This window comes from Helianthus annuus, chromosome 15 (genome assembly GCF_002127325.2).
Source record: "Helianthus annuus cultivar XRQ/B chromosome 15, HanXRQr2.0-SUNRISE, whole genome shotgun sequence".
NCBI lineage: Eukaryota > Viridiplantae > Streptophyta > Magnoliopsida > Asterales > Asteraceae > Helianthus > Helianthus annuus.
In genome coordinates, this window is record NC_035447.2 from 11,012,408 (window position 1) to 11,039,874 (window position 27,467).

General features: G+C 35.7%; 2 protein-coding genes and 1 long non-coding RNA gene across 5 annotated transcripts; 1 reads left to right on the plus strand and 2 right to left on the minus strand.

The window, feature by feature from the left end:
- Positions 1-800: 800 nt before the first annotated feature.
- On the minus strand, positions 801-22,979 carry LOC110910600 (lipid transfer-like protein VAS). Of its 3 annotated transcripts, XM_022155227.2 has the most exons (3): positions 22,917-22,971; positions 1,095-1,431; positions 801-999 (listed from the first exon to the last, which is right to left on the minus strand). In XM_022155227.2, exons 1-3 carry the CDS (start codon positions 22,926-22,928, stop codon positions 983-985), a joined length of 366 nt encoding a protein of 121 aa, XP_022010919.1. In that variant the 5' UTR covers positions 22,929-22,971; the 3' UTR covers positions 801-982. The 3 variants fall into 3 exon arrangements, with proteins under 3 accessions (XP_022010919.1, XP_022010918.1, XP_022010917.1); XM_022155226.2 differs by lacking the exon at positions 1,095-1,431 and having other exon boundaries at positions 22,580-22,979; XM_022155225.2 differs by lacking the exons at positions 801-999; positions 1,095-1,431 and adding an exon at positions 22,284-22,484 and having other exon boundaries at positions 22,580-22,978.
- LOC110910597 (sodium/hydrogen exchanger 8-like) lies at positions 8,893-21,282 on the plus strand. Its single transcript, XM_022155219.2, has 23 exons — positions 8,893-9,250; positions 12,125-12,175; positions 12,268-12,359; positions 13,060-13,137; positions 13,214-13,371; positions 13,444-13,545; positions 13,615-13,732; positions 13,820-13,872; positions 13,955-14,020; positions 15,660-15,704; positions 15,841-15,896; positions 16,364-16,548; positions 16,662-16,709; positions 17,463-17,570; positions 17,692-17,923; positions 18,028-18,330; positions 19,045-19,142; positions 19,216-19,347; positions 19,427-19,645; positions 19,712-19,918; positions 20,006-20,270; positions 20,351-20,628; positions 20,718-21,282. Exons 1-23 carry the CDS (start codon positions 9,094-9,096, stop codon positions 21,057-21,059), a joined length of 3,393 nt encoding a protein of 1,130 aa, XP_022010911.1. The 5' UTR covers positions 8,893-9,093; the 3' UTR covers positions 21,060-21,282.
- Positions 22,980-25,990: 3,011 nt separating the features above from the next.
- On the minus strand, positions 25,991-27,127 carry LOC110910601. Its single transcript, XR_002576286.2, has 2 exons — positions 26,742-27,127; positions 25,991-26,297 (listed from the first exon to the last, which is right to left on the minus strand). It is a non-coding gene; the product is annotated as an uncharacterized LOC110910601 (long non-coding RNA).
- Positions 27,128-27,467: the final 340 nt, after the last annotated feature.

Sequence of the window (27,467 nt, forward strand, 5' to 3'; positions counted from 1 at the left end):
TATTTCTTCTTATCTTAAATAGTTATCGTAGCCACAACCATCATCATCATCATCATCATCAACACTTGTACTCTCTTGGATCTAATTCGGTCCAAGCACGTCGTTGGTCCATTGTGAACCACGACCACCAGGAGACCGGTTGACATTCCGACCACCACGATTACGATTGAATCGACCATAGACGTATGATTTTTATGACCCTATATCGGCTATTTATAAGCCATTTTGGTGTGAGCTTTATTTTATAATTTTGTACTAGTTTACTTTTAGTATTTTTTATTATGTAACTTTAAATAATTAACAAAAATATATTTTCATATCTTGTACCATTATTATGTTTACTTTTTATTATGTTTTTAAGACATAAATGCATTATTAATATATATAAATATTGGTCATAAAAATTTGTAAAAGATAGTGATGATGTGGTAATATCTAGATTTCAACACGTGATTTATGGTTAACTTTGTTTAAGTTTTAAGTTTTGACAAAGAGAACAAACAATGTAGTGTTATCTACCTTTTAGAAATGACATACTAAAATTGTGTTATCACCACGTGTTAGGATTCTAAGAAAAAAAAAATATTTTTCTTACATAAAATACTTTGATTTTAAATTCGGGTCTTTAAAAAGGTTGAGCAGGCCATGATACCAAGGTGGTGGCCGACAAGCTTGATGTCGTAGGGTTTACGAGTGATCGACTTTTAGATATGCATGGGTGACCGAATCATGCAAGGAGAAGAATATCTCAAAGGCACTAGGTATTATCGATCTTCACATCATGATTTTTGAAAGATGAATTGAAATAAAACATGAACGATTTTATTCAAATTCCACTAAAGCACTCCGTACACAGAAAAGTACATATATATGCTATGAAAAGTACGTGTATAACAAGTTTAACAACTTTTATCCATAAATAATTTATTCGTAGTATGCCATCTTAACTCCCATAGTTTTCCTCCCATGCATCATATCATCTTCATGGCACAATGTACCCTACAATAAAAATAAACAAATAAACACATAACTATATTAAAAGTTTCAAAACTATTAGTTCTCTTCGCGTTATAGAAATAAAAATAATAACTTACTTCCACACTTCTTTCCAACTGGCCTCCTTTTGATGTTACATCGCTTAGGGATGCTTATTGCGATTGCAGGCTTGATCCCAGCCTTTATAGCCAACGGTGAGAGCAATACCGCACATAGGCACTTGGGTGCGGTATTGATCAAAGCGTTAACTTTGGTACAACACATGGGTGGCACCTTAGCTTTAGCATTCCCGCCCGCAGTCAAACACGGGCTCAAGCTAAGGGCAGCTGACTGAATAGGCGTTTTTCCACATGGGCCGCCTGCGGCATTAACATTTGTGATCAAAGTCTTTGTAGCTAACAAGTACACAATCATATGTGCAAAGAGAAAATATGCCTTGGATGCCATTTAGGGCTGTAAACGAACCGAACGAACACGAACGAGGCCATGTTCGTGTTCGTTCGTTAAGGAAATAAATGTGTTCACGAACGGTTCATGAACACTTACCGAACGAGATTTTATGTTCGTGTTCGTTCATTAAGGAAATGAGCGTGTTCACGAACGGTTCACGAACACAAGCGAACACAAATAAATTTGGCGAACGCGATGAAGGATAAAGGTGGATAGCCCAGAGAATAGCACTAGAACTTGAATCCCTTATTGTGGAATAGAGGTAGATCATATTCGTCGATGTAAATAATGAGAAAAGAAAGGGAAATTGTGCATAATTATAAACAAGGTGAAAAAGGGTTTCCTAGTTTAATTGTTAGGGTAATGATATAAATAAAAGTTTAATAGTATAAAAAGTATGGATAAAATATATGAAGGTATAAAAATCTTTATTTAAAACACGAACATACGAACATAAACGAACGCAAATGAACGAATGTTCACGAACACCTTACCGAACGTTCACGAACACAATTGAACGAACGAGACCTTTGTTCATGTCCGTTCATTTAACTAATCGAACGGAATTTCTTGTTCATGTTCGTTCGTTTATTAAATAAACGAACATAAACGAACTTCCCGCCGAACGATTCACGAACTGTTCGCTGAACGTTCGGTTCGTTTACAGCCCTAATGCCATTGAGTGTAAGTAGAATTGTTTTGTGTTTTGGTTTAATAAGATGAATGGTTATTGGTGAAGTTAAATAAGAGAATGACTAGAGTGTGTTAGTGGGGTTGGTGTGGGATTATACGTGTAGGGAGTATGTGGTGTGTTACATTTCATTTAATTAGTTGTTTTATAAAGGTAATGATTTTGTCATGTTGGTGGTGCATCACGTTTAGGTGACGCAATAGAGTGCTATTTCATTCAGTTTTTCTAATTTTCTGTAATTACTACTAATATGAGTGGCGGAAAAAATCAACATTTAAAAAAAAATCTAAAGGATAACAAAATTAAAAAAAAAATCAAATATTTGTAAAATTTACATTACCGACGGAGTGTTAAGGGACAACAGAGGTTACCCCTTGCTAAACTCTATATCCGCCCCTAACTAATATGCGATTTTTCATGACCGGACGGTTTTACAGGTTTATAAAATGGACAAGACATGACAAAATAATTTGAAATATTAAAAAGGGTAAACTGTCATTTTGGTCCATGAGGTTTGTTCACTTTTGCCATTTTAGTTTAAAACTCAAACCTTTTAAATCTGGGTCCCTGTGATTTCACTTTTATTGCCATTTTGGTCCAAAACTGAAATAAGCTAATATTTGGCTAATAAAATCATGTTATTTTGTTCTTTTTCTCAGGGGCAAAATAGCAAAATATCAGCCGATTTCATTAATTTAATTAATAATGTGTTATAATAAAATTACATTGACCGTTTTGCCCCTGAGGAAAAGGACAAAATAACAGGATTTTATTAGCCAAATATCAGCTGATTTCATTTTTGGACCAAAATGGCAATAAAAGTGAAACCATAGAGACCCAGATTTAAAAGGTTTGAATTTTAGACTAAAGTGGCAAAAGTGACTAAACCTGCGGACTACCCGTCAAATGTTACGTCGTATTTACCTTCCAACTCTGACAACTTAGCACCTAACTCAGACAGTTTACCTTCTAAATCAGAACATTTATCGCATTTAACAGACTCACAACAAACAGAGTTGTCAACACTCTCAGACATTAATCCATCTGCCTCAGAATTAACAACCTCCCTTGATATATTCGGTTCCATCCTCGCTTGAACTTGTAACATCTTCATATGAACTACTGTCGTATCCCGAACTGTCATCATTTCCCGAATATTCACCGTCTTTGACATTCTTGATAATTACAGCATAAAACGCAGTTCTTGTTTGATCACCGTTTCCCAACTGTAAGGTCGGACCACAATTGACAGTAGATTTAGCCCAATAAATCAATAATCGATTTTTGGTGGTGGAAGGTTATTTGACACTATAAGAGTCCGAACCCAAGACATGTCAGGTTTACTTTGATGAGAAAGAGCATTTGAAGATTGAGATCCTAAAAGTGCTTAACCCCATGTTGGAGAATCGAATTGTTGTAGAGATTTTACGTTCTTTGACCAATCCCACGGGTTTGAACCCATTTTAGTTGTTTAATCAAAAGTGTTTACTAGTGGTAGTCACGAAGAATGTCACAACACAAAACAACAAAGGATGGCCACGAAGAATTGAAGAATAGTTCCCACAAAACAGTATGGTAGTCACGAAACACTATGCCTTTTCATGAAACACAATTCATGAAAAAGTTCAATAGAAGGTCCTTTGGTTCACGAAAAACCTTGGGCACCAAACAAAGTTCACGAAAAACCTTGAAGTTGTCTCAACTTTCATGAAAAACCTTCAAGTTGTCTCATTGTCTCACGAAAAACTCTAGATCACGAAAAATTGGTTTTAACTTCAAAGACTTCAAAATAATGTTCTTCGTGAAGAATTGGCCACGAAGAATTGGTTTTCACGAAAAAGTTCTTTGTTTCTTCGTGAATGGTAGTTGTTCGCAGAACTGGTTTTTCGTGAAAAAGTAGGTGAAATCTTTCCTTTCATAGAAGAATCTAGTTTCTGATTTTCAGAAAGTTGGTAGCTGGTTATCCAGATTTGGTAAAAAAACAATCATTCGAAATTCACTTTTCAGTCAAATCTTAAGATTATCTTATCTCACCAATAAGACTCTGGTGACTTTTCCGGCCAAAACACTTCACCAGAAAAGATGTCGAACTAAAATTTTGCTAGAAATTTCAAGAAAAACCATATTTTAACATGTCTCCATGTGTTTTAACAAGGTTTTTGTAAAAATTATCTACAAACAACAAGGTTTTCCTAAGTTTTAACCTATTTTACTTGTAAAAACTTAAGCTTCTTGTTTTAAGTTCAAGAACACTTCCAGTAAGCTTCACAACTTGCTCAAACAAAACAATATGCTTGGTTTTAAACAAGGAAGAGAGCCAAAGCTCTGATACCACTTGTAAGTCTCTCTCGGAGGATCAAGATAACCTACTTCCTTAATGTTTAACACACACACGAGTGCGGAATCCAAGTGTATATGCAAACCAAAGCAAGAGCACAACCAATATAACAAAAGAAATAACTTCAAAGATTCACTATATTGATTTGTAAAGAGATCCAGTACATGCACTCTTGAACAAAGTACTTATCTCTCTATGCACTCTCACAGAACCTGGTTAACATGTGTGGGTATTTATAGGCCAAGACCCAGCTAACACCACGAAGAACTTACAGGGCCACGAAAGTCTGTCAGGCCCACGAAGCAAGGGGTCCTTCATGGACCTTTCCAGCGAACAACTATGGTCACGAAGAATAGGTTCTTCGTGACACTCATATTGCGAAACATCTATCTTTCGTGAAGTATGATTCTTGGTGACATTTAGTACCTGTACAAACAAAGTTCAATTTATATTCGTAAGTGACATCATCATGATGATGTCATCTCTCATTATCTTCGTTCTCGTATCGCGAATGTCGGGTCGTATGACGGAGGAACGTCGTTAACTTCGGTCTCGAACTGAGCCGAGTCGAACTGAACCGAATCGAGCCGCATCCACCCATATATGCATCAACAAAAATAAAAATTAACCCAAAGAAAAATCTAAGCCAATGCCACCACAAATAATATGAGAGTTTAAGGTAAGAGTGACTTTGTTTTAACCATGCAAACCTCACAACTGTCATAATGTAGCTTTCTTATTGATACTAAATTCTGAATAATCTACAGAATATATAAGGTATCATAAAGCCTAATTATAAAACAGTTTATTATGGTTCTTATAGTCTTAACATAAAATTTTGCCACTAACTCTCATATTAATTATTTGTTGATTTCTGGTAAGGAAACACAAAGAACTAGAGTCAACTCGTCATGTGTTGATTGGAATATCATCATTAGCAGACTTAAATATCATAAATTTCTGACTACTTATCTTAGCCAGCTGTTCCATTGAATAATGGATAGTCTCGATGCTCATGCCTGGTTTAATGACACAAATTTGCAGCGAGACTTTCCTTTTGAAGAAACTTATAGCTGGAAATAGTACTTGTACACTATCGCTGAATCTTAAAAGCATCCTCCTTTAAGGTTTAGTGGCGGTGAGATGAACAAAATCTAATTTTCCAGTTTCATGCATTCCTTTTCCTGTACATATGCTGCTAATCAACAAACTCGTTTTCCTTTGGTACTCTTGAGTGGTATAGTTGATTCTTAAGGCAATTTATGGTATTGGTGGAAAAGTTATATGTAATGCACCGGAAAAGTGTACTGATTTCCATGTGCAAACCTTTAAATTATAGGTCATGGTATTGTACACCATGATGTACTCGCATATGCCACTAACTTTATAGTAAGAATCTAGAGTAATGCATGCATCTTAGGAGTTATTTTGATTCTTCCAAAAAAAAAAACAAATTAGTCTTCGGAAATTTAGAATCTAGAATAGCTCACATGATAGCAATAATTAAGTTAGTTCTTGATTATCATAAAAGATATAATGGTTGACTTATCCCACTAGTCATACTCTAGTTGTCTTCTGGAAAACTTTTATCAGAAAAGAGCAGTAGGATTATCATATCTTAAGAAATAATCAACAAAATAACAAGAGCAAATTTTGTAGAAACTCTTTAGTAAGCAAAACATTTTAGGTTTTGAAATTAGAGTGGATGAAATAGATGAGATACAAACCTAAGAAGAAGCTTGGAGTGATTTACATTATGGGGTAATCAAGTAAGGCACACACAAATTATTATATTGAAGATATAGTCTACTATAACACCAAAATAACAGACTAATTTAAGATTCTACATGAATTTTGGCTTCGCTTTGGCTTTGACCAAAATTCAGACATTATGAACGTACATAAATAACAAATTGTCTTGATGTTCTATAATAAATCTGGCTTCGCTTTGGCTTTGACCAAAATTTATGCATTATGAACATACATAATAGACTGACTTATTGTTCTACATGAAATTTGGCTTCGCTTTGGCTTTGACCAAATTTCATGTATTATGAACATAAATAAATAAAACCAACTTAATGTTCTGCCTGAATTTTGGCTTCGCTTTGGCTTTGACCAAAATTCACGCATTATGAACGATATAAAATAATAAACCTCGGCTTAATGTTCTACCTAAATTTTGGTTTCGCTTTGGCTTTGACCAAAATTCAGCATTATGAACGATATAAATAATAGATCGTCTTTAGTGTTCTACATGAACTCTGGCTTCGCTTTGGCTTTGACCAAAATTCATGTATCATGATGAACATACATACACAATAAGGTAAAACACATAAATATAACATAACACCTTTGGGCCAGAAATGAAATATTTATGTAAATTAGGCTAATAATTCATTATGTATGTCATTAAACAATTAGTTGTTGGGTTCATTATCCAATAATACACATAATAACATAAAATGACATAAATTAAAGTTGGGCCATTCGCAAGTTATGGTCATCCGAAACCAAATAAAATAAGGCTTCCAAAAGTTAACATAAGGTATGCGAATTCGTATAAACGTTATGCGAAAATTTATGCAGAAATAATTTATACAAAATATCACATGCGAAAGCTTAATATATAATTTTTGTGGATCATACAAAAAAGCCAATTAATTAATTTCATAAATTAAATGAGCCATGCGAAATTGGAGATATGATTCACACCAACAAATATATACAATTTAGTTTTGATAGCCATCGACATAAGGCAAGGCACTAAATTTTAAATATAATGACTGATCAATTAACCGTATATAAAACACATCATAGCAATCTAAACCCATCAATTAAGGTTCAACACACATAGTTCATATATATGAACTAAAATTGCCAATAATCATAATCGTGAATGAAGACAGATATATATTAGTATTTAATAATTCATAAGAAAAATCATTCCAATCAATTATTTATGTGAGAATTAATAGAATTGATTCATGCATTCAATTCATGAAATGCAACTAAAACGTTGCTTAGACTAAAATTATTTATGTGAGAATTAATAGAATTGATTCATGCATTTATAAAATTAATATACCATAAATATAAAATTAATATACCATTAATTCACTAATTAATCACATTGAATAAAGAATTGCAATAGAGTATTGTGAAACCCAATAGACAAAACACAATTAAAAATATGTCACTAATTAAAATCACCATCAATTGCAATTCAAGATGATGTAAATATAGTTAAAATGACAATTCTTTGTTTTGGATTGTATGCCATATATTTTCGGTTATCAAGAGTGTCAGAATGAATCATTTGAAAATGAATATATTTTACTTCCATAAGAAAGCCATTACATCATGATTGCCAGTTATTTGAATTGTTCAAAAGAGCTCGTGATATTATTAACAAATTGACTTACATGATTTAACTTCTAAATCAACTTGCAGGTCAGAAGATCATGAAACATAAAACATGGCAACAAATCGATTTATATGATCAACCTGATATAATCAACATTGCTCTGATACCACATGTTGATTATATCTATAAACATGGGTCAAAATATAGAACCTAATCATGTTTATTCAATCATAACGTAAATATAGATACCAAGTTAGAGACACTTACTTGTGGGAGTGGTCATCTTTGAAGACGAAGATAAGGCCATGATTCCCGTTATGGTACCTTGGGTTGATGGATCACATTAGAGAGAATTTTAGTGTTGGTGTTCTTAAGGAGTTTTTTATACGTTTTTTTATCAATACCAATGATCAATATATAATGATCATAAGTGATGGTTAGTTATGGAAACTCTTTACATTCACTATTAAAGGTACCTAAAGGGATTAGTTATGTCATATTGGTAATGTTACAAAATGATCCGTAAGGCCACATCAACGGGTTATTTCTAACAATAAGTTCACGCGTTATGTTCATATGAGCGTAAGAGAAAGACTGTTTTATTGGCGCCAAGCCCGCATAACATTGTGCCATGGTGCCATGAGTGGGCGTCATCAAGACAACGGGCATAAGGGTGGAAGGTTGTTTCACTTGCGGTTGTTTAACTACCATCCAATCTTACGTATATTTGCGCTTTGCAAGTTTATTTTTTAGTTTTTTTTGTTATATTATTTAATTTAGTGTTATTGGATTTTGTCACCTCAAACTATCGGCTATTAGCCGCTGACACCCCCAACTATCTCTTTGACGTCCATCAAATTTATTTGTAGTTGTATTTATTTATTTAAAAAAATTCTTTATTACCTAATACCTTTTTAATTTCCAATTGATCTGATCTAGTACAATAAAATAACAATAATAATAATTTAGTACCGTCATTACTGATTGATGTCTAATAATTTATTTAGCAGTAACAAATAAATAAATAATCGATGTCCAAATCAGATTTTTGTACGTAACCTTAATAAATCTATATTCCGATAAGTCTACTTAAAAACCGTTCAAAATAATATTCTCGAATCACTTCAATTTCACTTCGTCTTACTTCAATCACACTATCCATCTATATTCAACAGAATCTCCTCCACTTTTGTCTGAATCTATTTGAGTGTTCCGGCGAAATCGTGAATATATTTGCGTTTTCCGGCGGCAATGGCGACGGAGGGTGAATCGTCGAATCCGACGGACGCGGTGTTGTTCGTGGGGATTTCGTTGGTGTTGGGGATCGCATCCAGACATGTGCTAAGAGGAACTAGGGTTCCGTATACAGTTGCTCTGCTTGTTATTGGTATCGGCTTGGGATCATTAGGTATGTGTTAATAACGTTGATTTCATTTCATTATTTGGATCTGAATTATGAATGTGTCTTTTTTTTTTTTTTTTTTTTTTTCTATAATCATATGATGAATTTAGTCATGCTTTGGTATACTCACTAGCTCTAACTCTGTTTCTAATGCTCAAAGGTTGGATTGCAAGTAGTTTTTCAAGCTCAGCTCATTAATGATTTATTAACTAATTTATATGCATTTATAGTTATTATGAGTTTGGGTAAAATGAAAACTTATACGAGTTGTGACAACTTAGAGAAATCGGTCTTACGAAATGTTTTTTTAATTTTTTTTTACCAAAAATCCTAAAAAAATAACTTTTCCAAAAAAACAATAATAGAAAAAATAGTTTTTCTTTTCATTTATGGCAGCCGTAAACGCTGTAAAAAGTGACGTTATACCTATGTTATCAACTTTTTACGTCCTTCGAATTTTTTTTTTAATTTTTTTTTACCGGAGTCTTTTCTAACATTTTAATATAAGGGTGGGAAAAAAATGAGGGCAAAACGGAAGACCGAATTCTCTAAGTTCTCACAACTCGGAAGGGTTTTCCCTAGATTGATCTTGATCCTAGTTATTATATATAGATAATATATATATAAATTATTTAGTAATTTATATTTATATTTATATATATAATAACAATTCAAGTAGTTCCTTAGGAACAGTGATTTTTATTTTTTTGTTTAGGGAAATTTGTTTTTCCTTATTTTTATTCTCTCGGATTTGTATGTTTTACGTTGGCTCTTCATGTTTTGCCCTTATATAGTCTTTAGGGTTAAAGCTATAATTTATATATATTGGAGGAGCCCTATCCCACATCGAAAGAATAAGACCTTCCGGTTGTATTAATAAGATCTTGGGTTACTCCCTCTGTCACCAATTGGTTTTAGAGTGGAACCCCATAGACTTCAATATGGTATCAGAGCCACGGCTCTATGTCAGCTCCGGTTAAGGCCACGTGTACACCTCTTGATAGACCGGGTTACACGTGCGGGAGGGTATTGGAGGAGCCCTATCCCACATCGAAAGAATAAGACCTTCCGGTTGTATTAATAAGATCTTGGGTTACTCCCTCTGTCACCAATTGGTTTTAGAGTGGAACCCCATAGACTTCAATAATATATAACTAAGTTTAGGCTCCAGATCCAGCTTGAGCTCGATAAGTAGAGCTTAGGCTCGCTTTAGCTCGGCTTGATTTGAGTTTTTAGCAAGTTGGTCTCGAGTAGCTCATGAGTGGTTTGGCTTGTTTACACCTCTAAGTATACCCAATAGTTTGTTAAAGATTGCTCGATAAGCGGAGCTTGGGCTGGCTTTAGCTCGGCTCGATTTGAATTTTTAGCAAGTCAGTCTCTAGTAGCTCATGAGCGTTTTGGCTTGTTTACATCTCTAAGTTGTAAAAATGGAGGAGGGGCTTGACTAGTTTAAGTTGTACCAAGGGTCAACTTTTGTCTCTAGACAAGTTAAAGGTGGGCCACTGTCTAGTTGAAGTTGAATACCTGTAATATTCCAAATTACTAATGGAATGGGAAGAATACAAATATACAATATGCTTTTTCTACTTTTTAACTATAATTCTTTCTATTTCTATTTTAGAAAATGGCTAGCAGTTGGCTACAAACTCCATATTTCTTAAAAAGAGTAAAAAGTCATAGAACACCAAAATGTTAACCATAAAACACACACAAAACCCACAAATAACAAAATGAAGATTACTAAAACATCATATATGTGGGTTGTGTTTTGTGGTTTGGTTGATAAGGCTTTGATCGTCGAATTACAAACATTATTGTGTTTTATGTTGATTAGTATGTTGTGTTTTATATTTTATAGTTCTACGATTGTGTGTTTGAGGTTTTAATGGACTACTATGGTCTGAATATGGTGTTTAAGTACTCTTCAATCTGTTATTTGCAGGTTTTAGATATGTTTAAAGCTGAAATTATAGTGTTTTATAACTTTTTACACTTTTTAGGAAATTCGGACTTTGTAACCGAATCCCACCCTTAGGAAATATAAGTGAAATTATTCCATGTTATGTGTAGAAATTTATAATGTTAATAGTGGGTAACGGATGTATATTTGCAGACCTGTCTATGTTCAAGATCTTATAATAGTGTTCTGTTGGAAAAAAGATAAATAGATTTGTCTCAACATGATGGCCTCTTTCTCAACGCACATAATAGAGTAATATGCACAGATAGTCCCTGTGGTTTGGTGAAATTTCACCTTTAGTCCCCAACTTTTCAAAATTACACTCTTAGTCCCTGTGGTTTGACAAGTTGTTACTCGGATAGTCCCCAAAGCGGACGGAGGTTAGTTTTTCTGGTTAAGTGGGTGTGAAATGACAAGGACTATCCGAGTAACAACTTATCAAACCACAGGGACTATCCGAGTAACCTTCATCCGCTTGAGGGACTATCCGAGTAACAACTTGTCAAACCACAGGGACTAAGAGTGTAATTCTGAAAAGTTGGGGACTAAAGGTGAAATTTCACCAAACCACAGGGACTATCCGTGCATTTTACTCCACATAAATATAATCATAGTTTGTATTAATAAAAGTTTGAAAGTAGGTAGCTTTTGCTTGGATATAGCCTTTTACACATCACTTGACGAGCATATACTCACACGTCGAAGTAATTCGATGTTTTTTAACAAAGAAAAAAGTTTTTGATTCAATCTGAGTTCTCAACTCAATGCACAAATTACTCATGCTGCTTTGGCATTTCAAAGAAAAGTGAAAATATGAATTCAAGCAGAGAATAAACATGCTGTTACAACTTTTTCTAGGCGCTACACAATACTTTTCTGTTATTTTATTCTTTTCTAAGTAAAAAATCTTAATAACGCAGAATATGGAACAAGCCATCGATTAGGAAAGGTTGGCGATGGAATTCGGATCTGTAAGTTGAATAACTCCTTTCGTTAAGATGAACTGGAAATTATGCACATCCATTTGTTTTTGTTTTATATTACTTATATAGTTCATGTGTAGGGGCAAATATTGATCCTGATCTTCTGTTAGCTGTTTTTCTCCCTGCTCTTCTTTTTGAAAGTTCATTTTCAATGGAGGTGCACCAGATAAAGGTTGACTTCTAGACTTCGTATTCTTACTAGACACACATTGATATATCTGTCGCAATTCAGTCGTTTTTTCCTTGCAACATTATGTTACGGAAGCAGCTCTTTGCAAAAGGCATGGGTCGTAGGGGTGTAAATGAGCCGAGCCTGAGCTCAAATAGGCTCGAACTCGGCTCGTTTCGAGCTTTATTTTTAAGCTTGAGCTCGGCTTGTGAGTAGTTTTTAAAGCTCTAGCTTGGCTCGTTTATTATCTGTTAATTAACTTTATTCATTTAAAACTAATCATTCATATGTATTTTAATTATTATAACTATTATATATGATAATATATATTATCTTGTTACTTTTATCATAACTTTATATATAATAATAATTATTATTATTATTATTATTATTATTATTATATAAATATATATATATATAGTATATTAAATAAAAATTATATAGATAACAGGCTCGTTTAGGCTCACAAGCCGACTGGAGCTCGAAAAATGAAGCTTGAGCTCGGATCATTTCTTTAGCAAGCTTATTTTTAGGCTCGGGGTCGTTTAAGCTTGGCTTGATTGGAGCTTTTAGTGAGCCGATCTCAAGTAGTTCACAAGCAGCTTGGCTCGTTTACTCCCCTAGCTTTGTGATATGTACAATTAATGTTAAATTATTGTTTTCTCAAAATAGAAACAAAAAATCCACCTTCTTGTCTTTGCAGAAATGTATGGCTCAAATGGTACTTCTTGCCGGGCCTGGGGTTCTAATATCCACATTCATTCTCGGCGCAGCATTGAAGGTTTGCCTACACACGTCTCTTTTGGTTTTTCTGATCGGGTTCTGTTCTTAAGAATATCTAAAACGCTTAACTGCAGTTAATTTTTCCATATAACTGGAGTTGGAAAACATCATTGCTTCTTGGAGGACTTTTAAGCGCTACCGATCCTGTTGCCGTAGTTGCATTGTTAAAAGAGCTCGGGGCAAGCAAAAAACTGAGTACGATTATCGAAGGAGAATCATTAATGAATGACGGGTATCTATTTTCTGTGACATATTATAGAAGTTTCTATGACATCGTAATTAAGGTTTAGTACTTTACGTTCAGGACGGCAATCGTTGTGTATACACTTTTTTTCCGAATGGTAACGGGATCGACGTTCAGCTGGGGTACCATCATCAAGTTCTTGTTGCAAGTATCTCTTGGAGCGTAAGTTTTTACCTTCGATTTGTAATATGGCGGTTATATTTGATTGATAAAATAGTTTCCTTGGTCCAGTGTAGGAATGGGTATCGCGTTTGGTCTGGTGTCTTATTTGTGGCTTGGGTTTATATTCAACGATACTGTGATAGAAATTACATTGACTCTTGCTGTGAGCTACCTTGCTTACTTCGTGGTATGTTACCTTTTAAACTCGCGAAACTACATTTGTTCCCTATATACGTTTTGTATAATAAGCTAATTTGTGTCTCCGTTGCGATAGTCTCAAGAAGGTGCTGATATATCTGGAGTATTAACAGTGATGACGTTGGGAATGTAAGTTCAAATGTTTGAATAGTCTACCATCAACTGAATATATAGTTATATACGAATCTGATCCGTCAAAACAATCGAGCAGGTTCTATGCTGCTGTTGCTAGAACGGCTTTCAAAGGTGAAGGGCAACAAAGCTTGCATCATTTCTGGTATTTTTTTACTTTCTTGTCTTGTTATAATGATGGGATTGAACTCTATAGGACAACACAGAATTCTAAGGAACTTTATCTGTTAAGTTTAGAGCTCTTTGATCTGATTTAAAGAGTTGCAAGTTATTAAATGAAACGACGTTTAGCAAAATCTTGCATTCAGTTATCTTATTATCTTTATAGTTGAATTGAAAAGAACGTTGCAGCAAATACACTAAACTGTTAAATCATCTAACACAGAAAATGGTACTTGTTGTTTAACTTAGTGATAAAGGCTATGCGAAAGTACTGGAACTAGGGGTGTAAACGAGCCTGTAAGATGGTAAAAGACTTGATTGATTGTATTGAATGAGTAGGTTACAATATAAAGGGATTACGAGTAACCCTAGAAACCTAACTAAGCCTGTGGGCCCATAGTCTAATACTCCCCCGCAGTCGTAGCGGATGGAACTAGAAGCTTAGACTGAAAACAAAAACAATAATAAACCCTAAAAAACTGTATTCGATTTCGGCCAAAATTCCATAATCTTGCAATCTTCAATCCATAATCTTCGATACATAGTTTTGAATGATCTCGTAATCCTATAAGAGGCAACCAATACGGTAGTGCAGCAGCGGCTGGTAGCGGCGTGGTGGCAGATCGTAATCCTGCAGGTGGCGCGGCGAAGACCGTAGTCTAATGAGCGGCGGCGGCAAGGGGCGGCTTGACGGAGATGCGAAATCAACAGGATGAGCCGTAGTATCATCTGTGTGGTAAGAGACCGTAAGAAGACCGGTGAATCTAGAACCGAAGACGAAACTTTATTTGAACACAAAACTGAAAAAAACGGAAACGGAAAACGAACAAAGACCGGAGAGGGCGGCAGTGGCGGCACGCCGCCCTGTCTAGGGTTTTTCTCAGGTGGTGACGGCTAGGGTTTGTATATTTGTGCGTGGCACGGCGGAAACGGTATAGAGCCTAGGCTGGCTCTGATACCATGTAAGATGGTAAAAGACTTGATTGATTATATTGAATGAGTAGGTTACACTATATAGGGATTACGAGTAACCCTATAAACCTAACTAAGCCCGTGGGCCCATAGTCTAATAGAGCCAAGCCGAGCCCGTTTAAGCTCGATCTCGGCAGTCGTGAGTAGTTTTTCAAGCTCGAGTTCAGCTGGAGGTCAGCTTGGTTATTATTTATTAAGTAATTTATATACGTTCATCATCTTTTTTGTATATATTTGTATTTTTAACTTTTGTATTTAAATCAATTTATATTATTAGTTTTTTTTTATCACAATTATACATATAAGATATTACACACAAGTTGTATAAATGATAGGCTCGTTTAGGCTCTGAGTCGGCTCGAGCTCAATAAGTGAAGCTCGGGCTCGTTTATTAAACACGCTTTTTTAGGCTCGGGCTTCTTTAAGCTCGGCTCGATTTGAGCTTTTAGCTAACCGATCTCAAGTAGCTCACGAGTGGCTTGGCTCATCGACACCCCTAACCGGTACCAACAGCTTATGAACCAAAACCTCTAATACTTGTTCTAGCTGTTTAATACTATTTATTGTCTTCTTCGACCAACACGCATTAAAATTATAAAATACCATTTCTTTGTAATACTCTTTTAGCCCTTGCTCATGTTAAACTTCAGGGAAATGGTGGCATATATCGCTAATACACTGATCTTCATCTTGAGGTATGTTCTCCTAGATTAAAACTTCCCGTATTTCACTATTTTGAGAGAAAAGTTACTAGCAGAGGAATGTCATGATTTGTGATTAAACTATGAGAAATACTTAACTTAATAGTTCTTTTTTCTATTCATATTGCAGTGGAGTAGTGATAGCGGAAGGTATACTCGGAGGTGACAGTATTCTTAAACACGAGGGTAAGCTCTAATCTCTCTTGTTAATTTATTTTTGAGTTAAATGCCATTTTAGTCCCTGTGGTTTGGGCCATTTTGCCAGTTTAGTCCAAAGGTTTCATTTTTAACCTGTGGGTCCAAAAAGGTTTCACAGTTGCCATTTTAGTCCACTTGGTTAACTTCATCCATTTTTTCTGTTAACGAGAAGGCCAATTTGGTCATTTTGTATGTAATTCTGTCAACTAAAAGGGCAATTCAGCCATATAAAATGACCGAATTGGCCTTCTCGTTAACAGAAAAAATGGATGAAGTTAACCAAGTGGACTAAAATGGCAACTGTGAAACATTTTTGGACCCACAGGTTAAAAATGAAACCTTTGGACTAAACTGGCAAAATGGCCCAAACCACAGAGACTAAAATGACATTTAACTCTTTAATTTTTTCTCTTATACAACACACTCCTACATGTCAACACATGTATCTGTTACAGAAAATGTGTGGGGGTATCTCATCCTCCTATACGTGCTGCTACAAGTTTCACGGGCCATAGTGGTTGGGTCATTATATCCCTTGCTCAGTTATTGCGGTTACGGCTTGGACTGGAAAGAAGCTACTGTACTTGTGTGGTCCGGTTTGAGAGGTGCTGTCGCGTTGTCACTTTCTCTGTCGGTTAAGGTAAGTTATCCTTGATACTTATAGAAAAAAATCATGGATGAGAGCCCTGAATCCATGAATCGTCGTATGTAGAATCTTATTTTTACTAACTAATTCCAATGCTGTTCTTTCAGCAATCTAGTGACACATCATCATACATAAGTCGTGAAACAGGAACCCTGGTACGCTTCTTTAGCTTCTTGACGTTGTAATATCACTGGTGCTACGTTTGACAAAAGAGGGTGTCTTAGGAATAGTACCTAAGACACAATCTCTATCTTTTGTTATTTTTCTTTGCCAAATTTACAACAATGCCATCCAACCCAAGGGTTTTTTTTTGTGTGTTTTCAACCCTTCAACTTTTAGCATTGCCACTGACACCCCCCCTAGCTTTCTAAAAACTTAGTAAAATGTCACATTGACGCCCTCTAGTTTTACGTGCTTATTTTTATGTTCGTGGATCAAATATAATACGTTTTCGTGCTTATTTTTTATGAATTTTTTTGGTTGGTCTACGTTTGTTCGGAAACGAGTCAGGTCAAATATAATATGTTTTCACTAGGCGGTATAAATTCGAGTTACTTTATGTTTCGACTCCGCCACAACGTGGCTATTTTCTTACATGCTTATTTTTAAGCACGTTTTGTTATAAATCCAAGTTGGTTTACATTTCGACGTAATTTTTTCGGTAATGAGTCAGGTCAAATATGATACGATGTCGTGCTTATTTTCATGTGAATTTTCAGTCGGTCTTCGTCTTGACATAAATTTTGTTCGAAAACGAGCCGGGTCATATGTTCGATGGTATAAGTTCGGGTTACTTTAAGTTTCGACGCCGCAACGCGCAGTGGGTCAAAATACCAGTAAATTTTATACAGAAAAACTGATAGAATGATTGTAATTCTCATTGTTTGTGACTTTGTTCATGTATGCAGTTTGTGTTCTTCACCGGCGGAATTGTGTTTCTAACACTCATTATAAACGGGTCAACTACTCAATTTGTTTTGCGGATGCTACAAATGGATAAGCTGTCAGCAGCTAAGGTACATTTATGAACCATATATGATATGCAATCATGCATATTGTAACAATGGTCTTTAAAACTCAAAATATCTGATATTGAACATGTTTTTATAATTAAGTCGCTTTTAATCTTTGTGGTAGACACGTATACTGGAGTACACCAAGTATGAAATGATGAGTAAAGCGCTAGAAGCTTTCGGTGATCTTGTAGATGATGAGGAATTAGGACCTGCTGATTGGTCTACCGTCAAGAAATACATCACAAGCTTGCAAGACTCTGAAGGAGAGCGTATGCACCCTCATACTGCATTAGAGGATGACAACAATGTGGACCACATGCATCTATCAGATATTCGTATACGTTTTTTAAACGGTAGGCTATAACCATTCTATGTGTTAATATATTTGCCACTGTGTACTCCTTATCTTATTGGTTAAACCGTTTCTTTTTTTTTTTTTTTTTTTTTTTTTGGTTAGGTGTACAAGCTGCTTATTGGGTGATGCTAGAGCAAGGTAGGATCACACAGTTTACCGCAAACATTTTGATGCAATCCGTGGATGAAGCGCTTGATTTGGTGTCGTCACAACCGCTATGTGATTGGAATGGGTTAAAAGCTAATGTTCGTTTCCCTAATTATTATAAGTTTCTGCAATCAACCACGATTCCACGCAAGCTTGTAACTTACTTCACAGTTGAAAGGTTGGAATCTGCATGTTACATTTCGGCTGCTTTTCTCCGTGCCCATAGAATTGCGCGACAGCAACTACACGACTTTATTGGTAACATTCACTCTTCATCATCTTTATATAAATTGCTACATGCATATGCATGGGTTGATCTATGTATAGGCAAGGGTCTTAAGAAAATGTATATGTACTTGTTTATTTTAAAAATACATAAATTCTAATGTATACAATTTTGATGAGAAAAAAAAAAAACATGTTTGGATTGATTTTACGGTAAATTGCATTTTACGTCCTTTAAGTTTGAGCAAAATTGCAGGCGTTGTCCTCTAACTAATGAAATTACACTGAATGTTCTTTATGTTACAGTTTCTCATCATGCGGCGTCCTTTTGTCTAACCCAGTTAATTTTTCCCGTTAACTCTTTAACACGTGCCACTCACATGAGGGCATAATGGCCATTTTCACTTGATAACTAAAACAAAAAATATTAATTATCCGTGAAACTTCAAGAGGAAGATATATTTTAAGTGAAAATGACCATTATACCCTCATGTGAGTGACACATATTAAAAGTTAACATAAATAACTAACTGGGTTAGGGCAAAAGGACACCGCATGAAGAGATATTGTAACATAAAGGTTATCTAGTGTAATTTCGTTTGTTAAAGGATAGCGTCTGCAATTTTACTCAAACTTAGAGGATGTAAAATGCACTTTACTCTTGATTTTATATATTACATCATCATCAATATTAAGCGTCTACAAGAACTAATATTATAATTTATTATGTCTGCAACTCTACTGTAGGGGATAGTGAAATTGCATTGGCAATAATTAACGAGAGTGAGACCGAAGGAGAGGAAGCAAAAAAGTTTCTGGAAGACGTTCGCACTACTTTTCCACAGGTTCGTTAAAGTCACAAACTCTCATTCTAAGACCCCCAAACTTGTAAGCTTACACTCACTACAATTTCCACAGGTTTTACGTGTTTTGAAAACAAGGCAAGTGACATATTCGGTGCTCAATCATCTAATCGAATACGTTCAAGATCTCGAGAAGTCTGGATTATTAGAGGAGAAGGAATTGGTTCATATTCATGATGGTGTCCAGGTATTCCTCACTAATACATCTTGTAGTTTAGTTAGCCTTGTGTGTAGTGTCGAAATAAGTTACGCCGATTTTAACGCAGACCGACTTGAAGAAACTTTTAAGAAATCCTCCGTTAGTTAAGATTCCCAAAGCGCATGATCTAATTAGCGCCAATCCGCTACTGGGAGCCCTTCCATCAACCGTGCGTGAGAAAATCGCGGGGTCCACCAAGGAGACGATGAAACTACGCGCAGTGACTCTATACCGCGAGGACTCCAAAGCAAACGGCGTCTGGCTGATATCTAACGGTGTCGTAAAGGTAATTGACAGTGTTAAGTTCTAGAGTTTGTGATGAAGTATTCAGTTGTTATGAATCTTTCGACAGTGGGATAGCACGAAAATCAAAAAAAGGTATTCCTTGCATCCAACATTCGCACACGGAAGTACTCTGGGCTTATACGAGGTCCTGACCGGAAAGCGTTACATGTGTGACATTATTACGGATTCTGTGGTTCTTGGTTTCTTCATTGAAGCCGAAAAGATACTGTCGGTGCTCGGAACCGATGATGCAGTTGATGACTTTTTGTGGCAGGTATGTTATAACTTATAAGTACACGTTTCGGATATAATTCATAACGTTATATTTTTATATGATACTAATTTAATAATTTCATAACAGGAAAGCTCAATCATACTCTCGAAACTCTTGGTCCCGCAAATCTTTGAGAAAATGACGATGCATGACCTACGGACCCTTGTGGCAGAAAGATCAACTATGAACACATATATAAGCGGAGAGAGTTTTGATTTGCCTCAGAATATGATCGGTCTGTTATTAGAAGGATTCATTAAAACGCAGGGTACATTAGAACTTATTACCGCACCAGCTGCACTATTCCCGTCATATGGCGACCGCAGTTTCCGAGTGTCAGAAATAGCAGCAGGTACGAAAAAAGCAGCCTTTTATAGTTTGAAGTTTGAAACTACGTAAGGCGAATTATAATGTGTGTATTTTTTTTATAAGCCGGAAGCTTTTGTCACCATGCAACCTCGTACGTAGTTGAGACAAGGTCACGGGTGATGATGTTTGAGATTAGTGGATTTGAAGGAACTAGAACCCTTCAGAGGAGGGCGTCTTCGTTAATATCACATGGCGGGGGAGGGGATAACCCGTCCCCGGCCCGGGAACATAGCGGTCTAATGAGTTGGCCACAGGGCCCGTTTAAGTCCAGGCAACATTCCAGTGCGATTGATAACAACTTATCTGCACGCGCAATGCAACTAAGCATGTATGGCAGCATGGTATGTCCCGTAAATCTCGCAGCGTTGTATGGTATTATGGTTTTTCGGTTCTCCATTGGCTGACTGCATTATATTTGATTAATGATCAGATATCCAACGAAAGACATAGCCCGCATAACGGAGGGGTGAAACGATCTGAGAAGCCATCACACAGCAAGTCTTATCCAAGGGTCCCACCAACGGAGAAGCCATCACATAGCAAGTCTTATCCAAGGGTCCCACCAACCGAGAGGCGGGGCCTGCTTTCTGTGAGATCAGAAGGGTCTACTACAGTGAGAAAAACGGTGAACGTGGGAAGTGAATCTCTTGTAGCCCCGGACAACAGAAATGATGGTCATGAAATGGATTACTCGAGTGACGAGTCTGGTGGTGAGGATGAACATATTGTCAGAATCGACTCACCGAGTACACTCTCGTTCCGAGCTCCGTAACCTCTCTCTCTCTCATGTATTCCTAGTTTATTCCACAGCCTGTTTGTTTGTTTGTTTGTTGTACAATAAAATTTGTTTTGTAGTGTGGTTAAAACTGAAGCATTGTAATATATGTAGTCCCATGTATTCTAATACTATGCCCATGTAACAAGTAGCTAGGATTAGAGGTGGACCACATACCAAAAGATTTTTTTATTTATATAATCATATTTTATTATGTGTATTTATGTATCCGAGGATCATATTCGATGTATTAGGTGTATCTGTATTTGTAGTCCTACGCTAGTTTAATTATGTGTTATTTAAGTATCTACCGTTCACATTGACATACTATCCCACGCAACTACGTGTATCACATCTCACCGTAAACAAGCCATGCCTTCAGTCTCCATGAAGTTTGTGAGGTGCGATCGAAAACTCCAAAGCAAATTATCACCGTCGTTATTTCTTCTTATCTTAAATAGTTATCGTAGCCACAACCATCATCGTCAACAACACTTGTACTCTCTTGGATCTAATTCGGGCCAAGCACGTCGTTTGTCCATTGTGAACCACGACCACCAGGAGACCGGTTGACATTCCGACCACCACGATTACGATTGAATCGACCATAGACGTATGATTTTTATGACCCTATATCGGCTATTTATAAGCCATTTTGGTGTGAACTTTATTTTATAATTTTGTACTAGTTTACTTTTAGTATTTTTTATTATGTAACTTTAAATAATTAACAAATATATATTTTCATATCTTGTACTATTATTATGTTTACTTTTTATTATGTTTTTAAGACACAAATGCATTATTAATATATATAAATATTGGTCATAAAAATTTGTAAAAGATAGTGATGATGTGGTAATATCTAGATTTCAACATGTGATTTATGGTTAAGTTTGTTTAAGTTTTGACAAAGAGAACAAACAATGTAGTGTTATCTACCTTTTAGAAATGACATACTAATATTGTGTTATCACCACGTGTTAGGATTCTAAGAAAAAAAATATTTTTCTTACATAAAATACTTTGATTTTAAATTCGGGTCTTTAAAAAGGTTGAGTAGGCCATGATACCAAGGTGGTGGCCGACAAGCTTGATGTCGTAGGGTTTATGAGTGATCGACTTTTAGATATGCATGGGTGACCGAATCATGCAAGGAGAAGAATATCTCAAAGGCACTAGGTATTATCGATCTTCACATCATGATTTTTGAAAGATGAATTGAAATAAAACATAAACGATTTTATTCAAATTCCACTAAAGCACTCCGTACACAGAAAAGTACATATATATGCTATGAAAAGTACGTTTATAACAAGTTTAACAACTTTTATCCATAAATAATTTATTCGTAGTATGCCATCTTAACTCCCATAGTTTTCCTCCCATGCATCATATATCATCTTCATGGCACAATGTACCCTACAATAAAAATAAACAAATAAACACATAACTATATTAAAAGTTTCAAAACTATTAGTTCTCTTCGCGTTATAGAAATAAAAATAATAACTTACTTCCACACTTCTTTCCGACTGGCCTCCTTTTGATGTTACATCGCTTAGGGATGCTTATTGCGATTGCAGGCTTGATCCCAGCCTTTATAGCCAACGGTGAGAGCAATACCGCACATAGACACTTGGGTGCGGTATTGATCAAAGCGTTAACTTTGGTACAACACATGGGTGGCACCTTAACTTTAGCATTCCCGCCCGCAGTCAAACACGGGCTCAAGCTAAGGGCAGCTGACTGAATAGGCGTTTTTCCACATGGGCCGCCTGCGGCATTAACATATGTGATCAAAGTCTTTGTAGCTAACAAGTACACAATCAAATGTGCAAAGAGAAAATATGCCTTGGATGCCATTGGAGTGTAAGTAGAATTGTTTTGTGTTTTGGTTTAATAAGATGAATGGTTATTGGTGAAGTTAAATAAGAGAATGACTAGAGAGGTGTGAACGAGTGTTTTAGTGGGGTTGGTGTGGGATTATACGTGTAGGGAGTATGTGGTGTGTTACATTTCATTTAATTAGTTGTTTTATAAATGTAATGATTTTGTCATGTTGGTGGTGCATCACGTTTAGGTGACGCAATAGAGTGCTATTTCATTCAGTTTTTCTAATTTTCTGTAATTACTACTAATATGAGTTGCGGATTTAAAAAATTAACATTTAAAAAAAATCTAAAGGATAACAAAATTAAAAAAAAATCAAATATTTGTAAAATTTACACTATCGACGGAGTGTTAAGGGACAACAGAGGTTACCCCTTGCTAAACTCTATATCCGCCCCTAACTAATATGCGATTTTTCATGACCGGACGGTTTTACAGGTTTATAAAATGGACAAGACATGACAAAATAATTTGAAATATTAAAAAGGGTAAACTGCCATTTTGGTCCATGAGGTTTGGTCACTTTTGCCACTTTAGTCCAAAACTCAAACCTTTTAAATCTGGGTCCCTTTGGTTTCACTTTTATTGCCATTTTGGTCCAAAACTGAAATCAGCTAATATTTGGCTAATAAAATCATGTTATTTTGTCCTTTTTCTCAGGGGCAGAATGGCAAAATATCAGCCGATTTCATTAATTTAATTAATAATGTGTTATAATAAAATTATATTGACCATTTTGCCCCTGAGGAAAAGGACAAAATAACAGGATTTTATTAGCCAAATATCTGATTTCATTTTTGGACCAAAATGGCAATAAAAGTGAAACCATAGAGACCCAGATTTAAAAGGTTTGAAATTTAGACTAAAGTGGCAAAAGTGACTAAACCTACGGACTACCCGTCAAATGTCATGTCATATTTACCTTCCAACTCTGACAACTTAGCACCTAACTCAGACAATTTACCTTCTAAATCAGAACATTTATCACATTTAATAGACTCACAACAAACAGAGTTGTCAACACTTACCTGACTGGATTCACCCTCAGACATTAATCCATCTGCTTCAGAATTAACAACCTCCCTTGATGGATATTCGGTTCCATCCTCGCTTGAACTTGTAACATCTTCATATGAACTACTGTCGTATCCCGAACTGTCATCATTTCCCGAATATTCACCGTCATTGACATTCTTGATAATTTCAGCATAAAACGCAGTTCTTGTTTGATCACCGTTTCCCAACTTTAAGGTCGGACCATAATTGACAGTAGATTTAGCCCAATAATTAGGGGTGTTCAAGATCGGATTGTCCGGTTTTCGGATATCCGAAAACCAGATATCCGAAAATTTCGGATAGTGAATATTGATATCCGAATCCGTATCCGAAATTTCGGATATCCGAATCGGATATCCGAAATTTCGGATACGGATTCGGATATCCAAACGAATATGCGAATTTATAAAAAGAAATCAAAAAGTCTGTTTCGTATATAGATTAAAACTAAATCTATATTTGATTTTCCAAATTTCCAACATTTAAATTAAAAACAATCATAAATTCACACGAATACAATTATTTACTACTTTTTTACTAATTTTTACAATACTTCAAACTAAATATAATGCTCATATACTATATATATTTATAAAAAAAATAATTAGTTTCGAATATCGGATAATCGGATTATCCGAAATTTTTGAAATTCATATCCGAATCCGAATCCGAAAATTCGGATTATCCGGTTTTCGGATATCCAAATTTTCGGATATCCAAAATTTCAAATATTTCGGATACGGATTTTCGGATATTTCGGATTCGATTTCGGATCCAGATTTTTTGAACACCCCTACCAATGATTTTTGGTGGTGGAAGGTTATTTGACACTATAAGAGTCTGAACCCAAGACATGTCAGGTTTACTTTGATGAGAAAGAGCATTTGAAGATTGAGATCCTAAAAGTGCTTAACCCCATGTTGGAGAATCGAATTGTTGTAGAGATTTTGCGTCCTTTGACCAATCCCACGGGTTTGAACCTATTTTAGTTGTTTAATCAAAAGTGTTTGCTAGTGGTAGTCACGAAGAATGTCACAACACAAAACAACAAAGGATGGCCACGAAGAACTGAAGAATAGTTCCCACGAAACACTATGGTAGTCACGAAACACTATGCCTTTTCATGAAACACAATTCATGAAAAAGTTCAATAGAAGGTCCTTTGGTTCACGAAAAACCTTGGGCACCAAACAAAGTTCACGAAAAACCTTGAAGTTGTCTCAACTTTCACGAAAAACCTTCAAGTTGTCTCATTGTCTCACGAAAAACTCTAGATCACGAAAAATGGGTTTTAACTTCAAAGACTTTAAAATAATGTTCTTCGTGAAGAATTGGCCACGAAGAATTGGTTTTCACGAAAAAGTTTTTTGTTTCTTCGTGAATGGTAGTTGTTCGCAGAACTGGTTTTTCGTGAAAAGGTAGGTGAAATCTTTCCTTTCATAGAAGAATCTAGTTTCTGATTTTCAGAAAGTTGGTAGCTGGTTATCCAGATTTGGTAAAAAAACAATCATTCAAAATTCACTTTTCAGTCAAATCTTAAGATTATCTTATCTCACCAATAAGACTCTGGTGACTTTTCTGGCCAAAACACTTCACCAGAAAAGATGTCGAACTAAAATTTTGCTAGAAATTTCAAGAAAAACCATATTTTAACATGTCTCCATGTGTTTTAACAAGGTTTTTGTAAAAATTATCTACAAACAACAAGGTTTTCCTAAGTTTTAACCTATTTTACTTGTAAAAACTTAAGCTTCTTGTTTTAAGTTCAAGAACACTTCCAGTAAGCTTCACAACTTGCTCAAACACAACAATATGCTTGGTTTTAAACAAGGAAGAGAGCCAAAGCTCTGATACCACTTGTAGGTCCCTCTCGGAGGATCAAGATAACCTACTTCCTTAATGTTTAACACACACACGAGTGCGGAATCCAAGTGTATATGCAAACCAAAGAAAGAGCACAACCAATATAACAAAAGAAATAACTTCAAAGATTCACTATATTGATTTGTAGAGAGACCCAGTACATACACTCTTGAACAAACTACTTATCTCTCTATGCACTCTCACAGAACCTGGTTAACATGTGTGGGTATTTATAGGCCAAGACCCAGCTAACACCACGAAGAACTTACAGGGCCACGAAAGTCTGTCAGGCCCACGAAGCAAGGGGTCCTTCATGGACCTTTCCAGCGAACAACTATGGACACGAAGAATAGGTTATTCGTGACACTCATATTGCGAAACATCTATCTTTCGTGAAGTATGATTCTTGGTGACATTTAGTGCCTGTACAAACAAAGTTCAATTTATATTCGTAAGTGACATCATCATGATGAGGTCATCTCGCATTATCTTCGTTCTCGTATCGTGAATGTCGGGTCGTACGACAGAGGAACGTCGTCAACTTCGGTCTCGAACCGAGCCGAGTCGAACCGAACCGAATCGAGCCGCATCCATCCATATATGCATCAACAAAAATAAAAATTAACCCAAAGAAAAATCTAAGCCAATGCCACCAAAAATATAATAAAGGTATAAAGACTTTTTTCTTTCTTTTGGAAATACAATGACGACTCCACATGAGATTTGGACAGTGCAATATTGAAAAAAATCCAAACCCGGGTATGTGTAATTTGATAAAATACATTGACATGGGTTTAGTTGGAGCAGAAACAAAAACAAAAGCACAACATAATCGACATAAGCGATGAAACAATTGAGTAACCGTACCTTTGAAATTGACATTCAGATGTTCGCTTTTGAGCGATGACGTTTGCATAGATGAAGATATTTTGATTCTTCAGGTTGTTCTTCATGATGGTGATGCTTTTGTTAGAGAAGAGAAGGGAACGCTTACGGTTGCTGGTGCTGGTGCGATTTAATACAATTTATTTGGGAATGATTTGGGGTAGAAAGGGTGAGGGGAATTGAAACGGATCTCACATTCAATTGGGGATTTTAATGGTGGTGATTATGAATAAGGGAATTCCAGGGTTATTAACATTGAAAGAGAGACCACTGAGGTGCAGATATTGAATCGGAGAACGGAAGGGCAACAAGAGATTCGCTGATTGAAGAGAAGAACTGAAGGAGGGGCATGGATGGGAAACAAATATAGAGAGAAGAAATTAATTATAGGTTACAAAGATGCTAAAATCCCTAAAATGCCCCTAAATGTCTTAAATTTTTTGACAATGCGTAAGTTTACCCCCTCTAAAATAGTTTGGCTCTCTTGTACATGTTGCTTCAAAATGTGTACACAATGTAAAATTACTATAAGTGTAGAAAACCTAGTTTGCTTAATAAGGTAGTATAAATAACCACCCAATCAATTTAAGTTGTGACATAATCACATAAATACCTTTTAAAAACATTATAAAAAGAGACTGGTCAACATGTGAAGCTAAACCCTTGATCTAGACGTATGCAAGTCCCACCCAGTTCTATTTAGAGTAA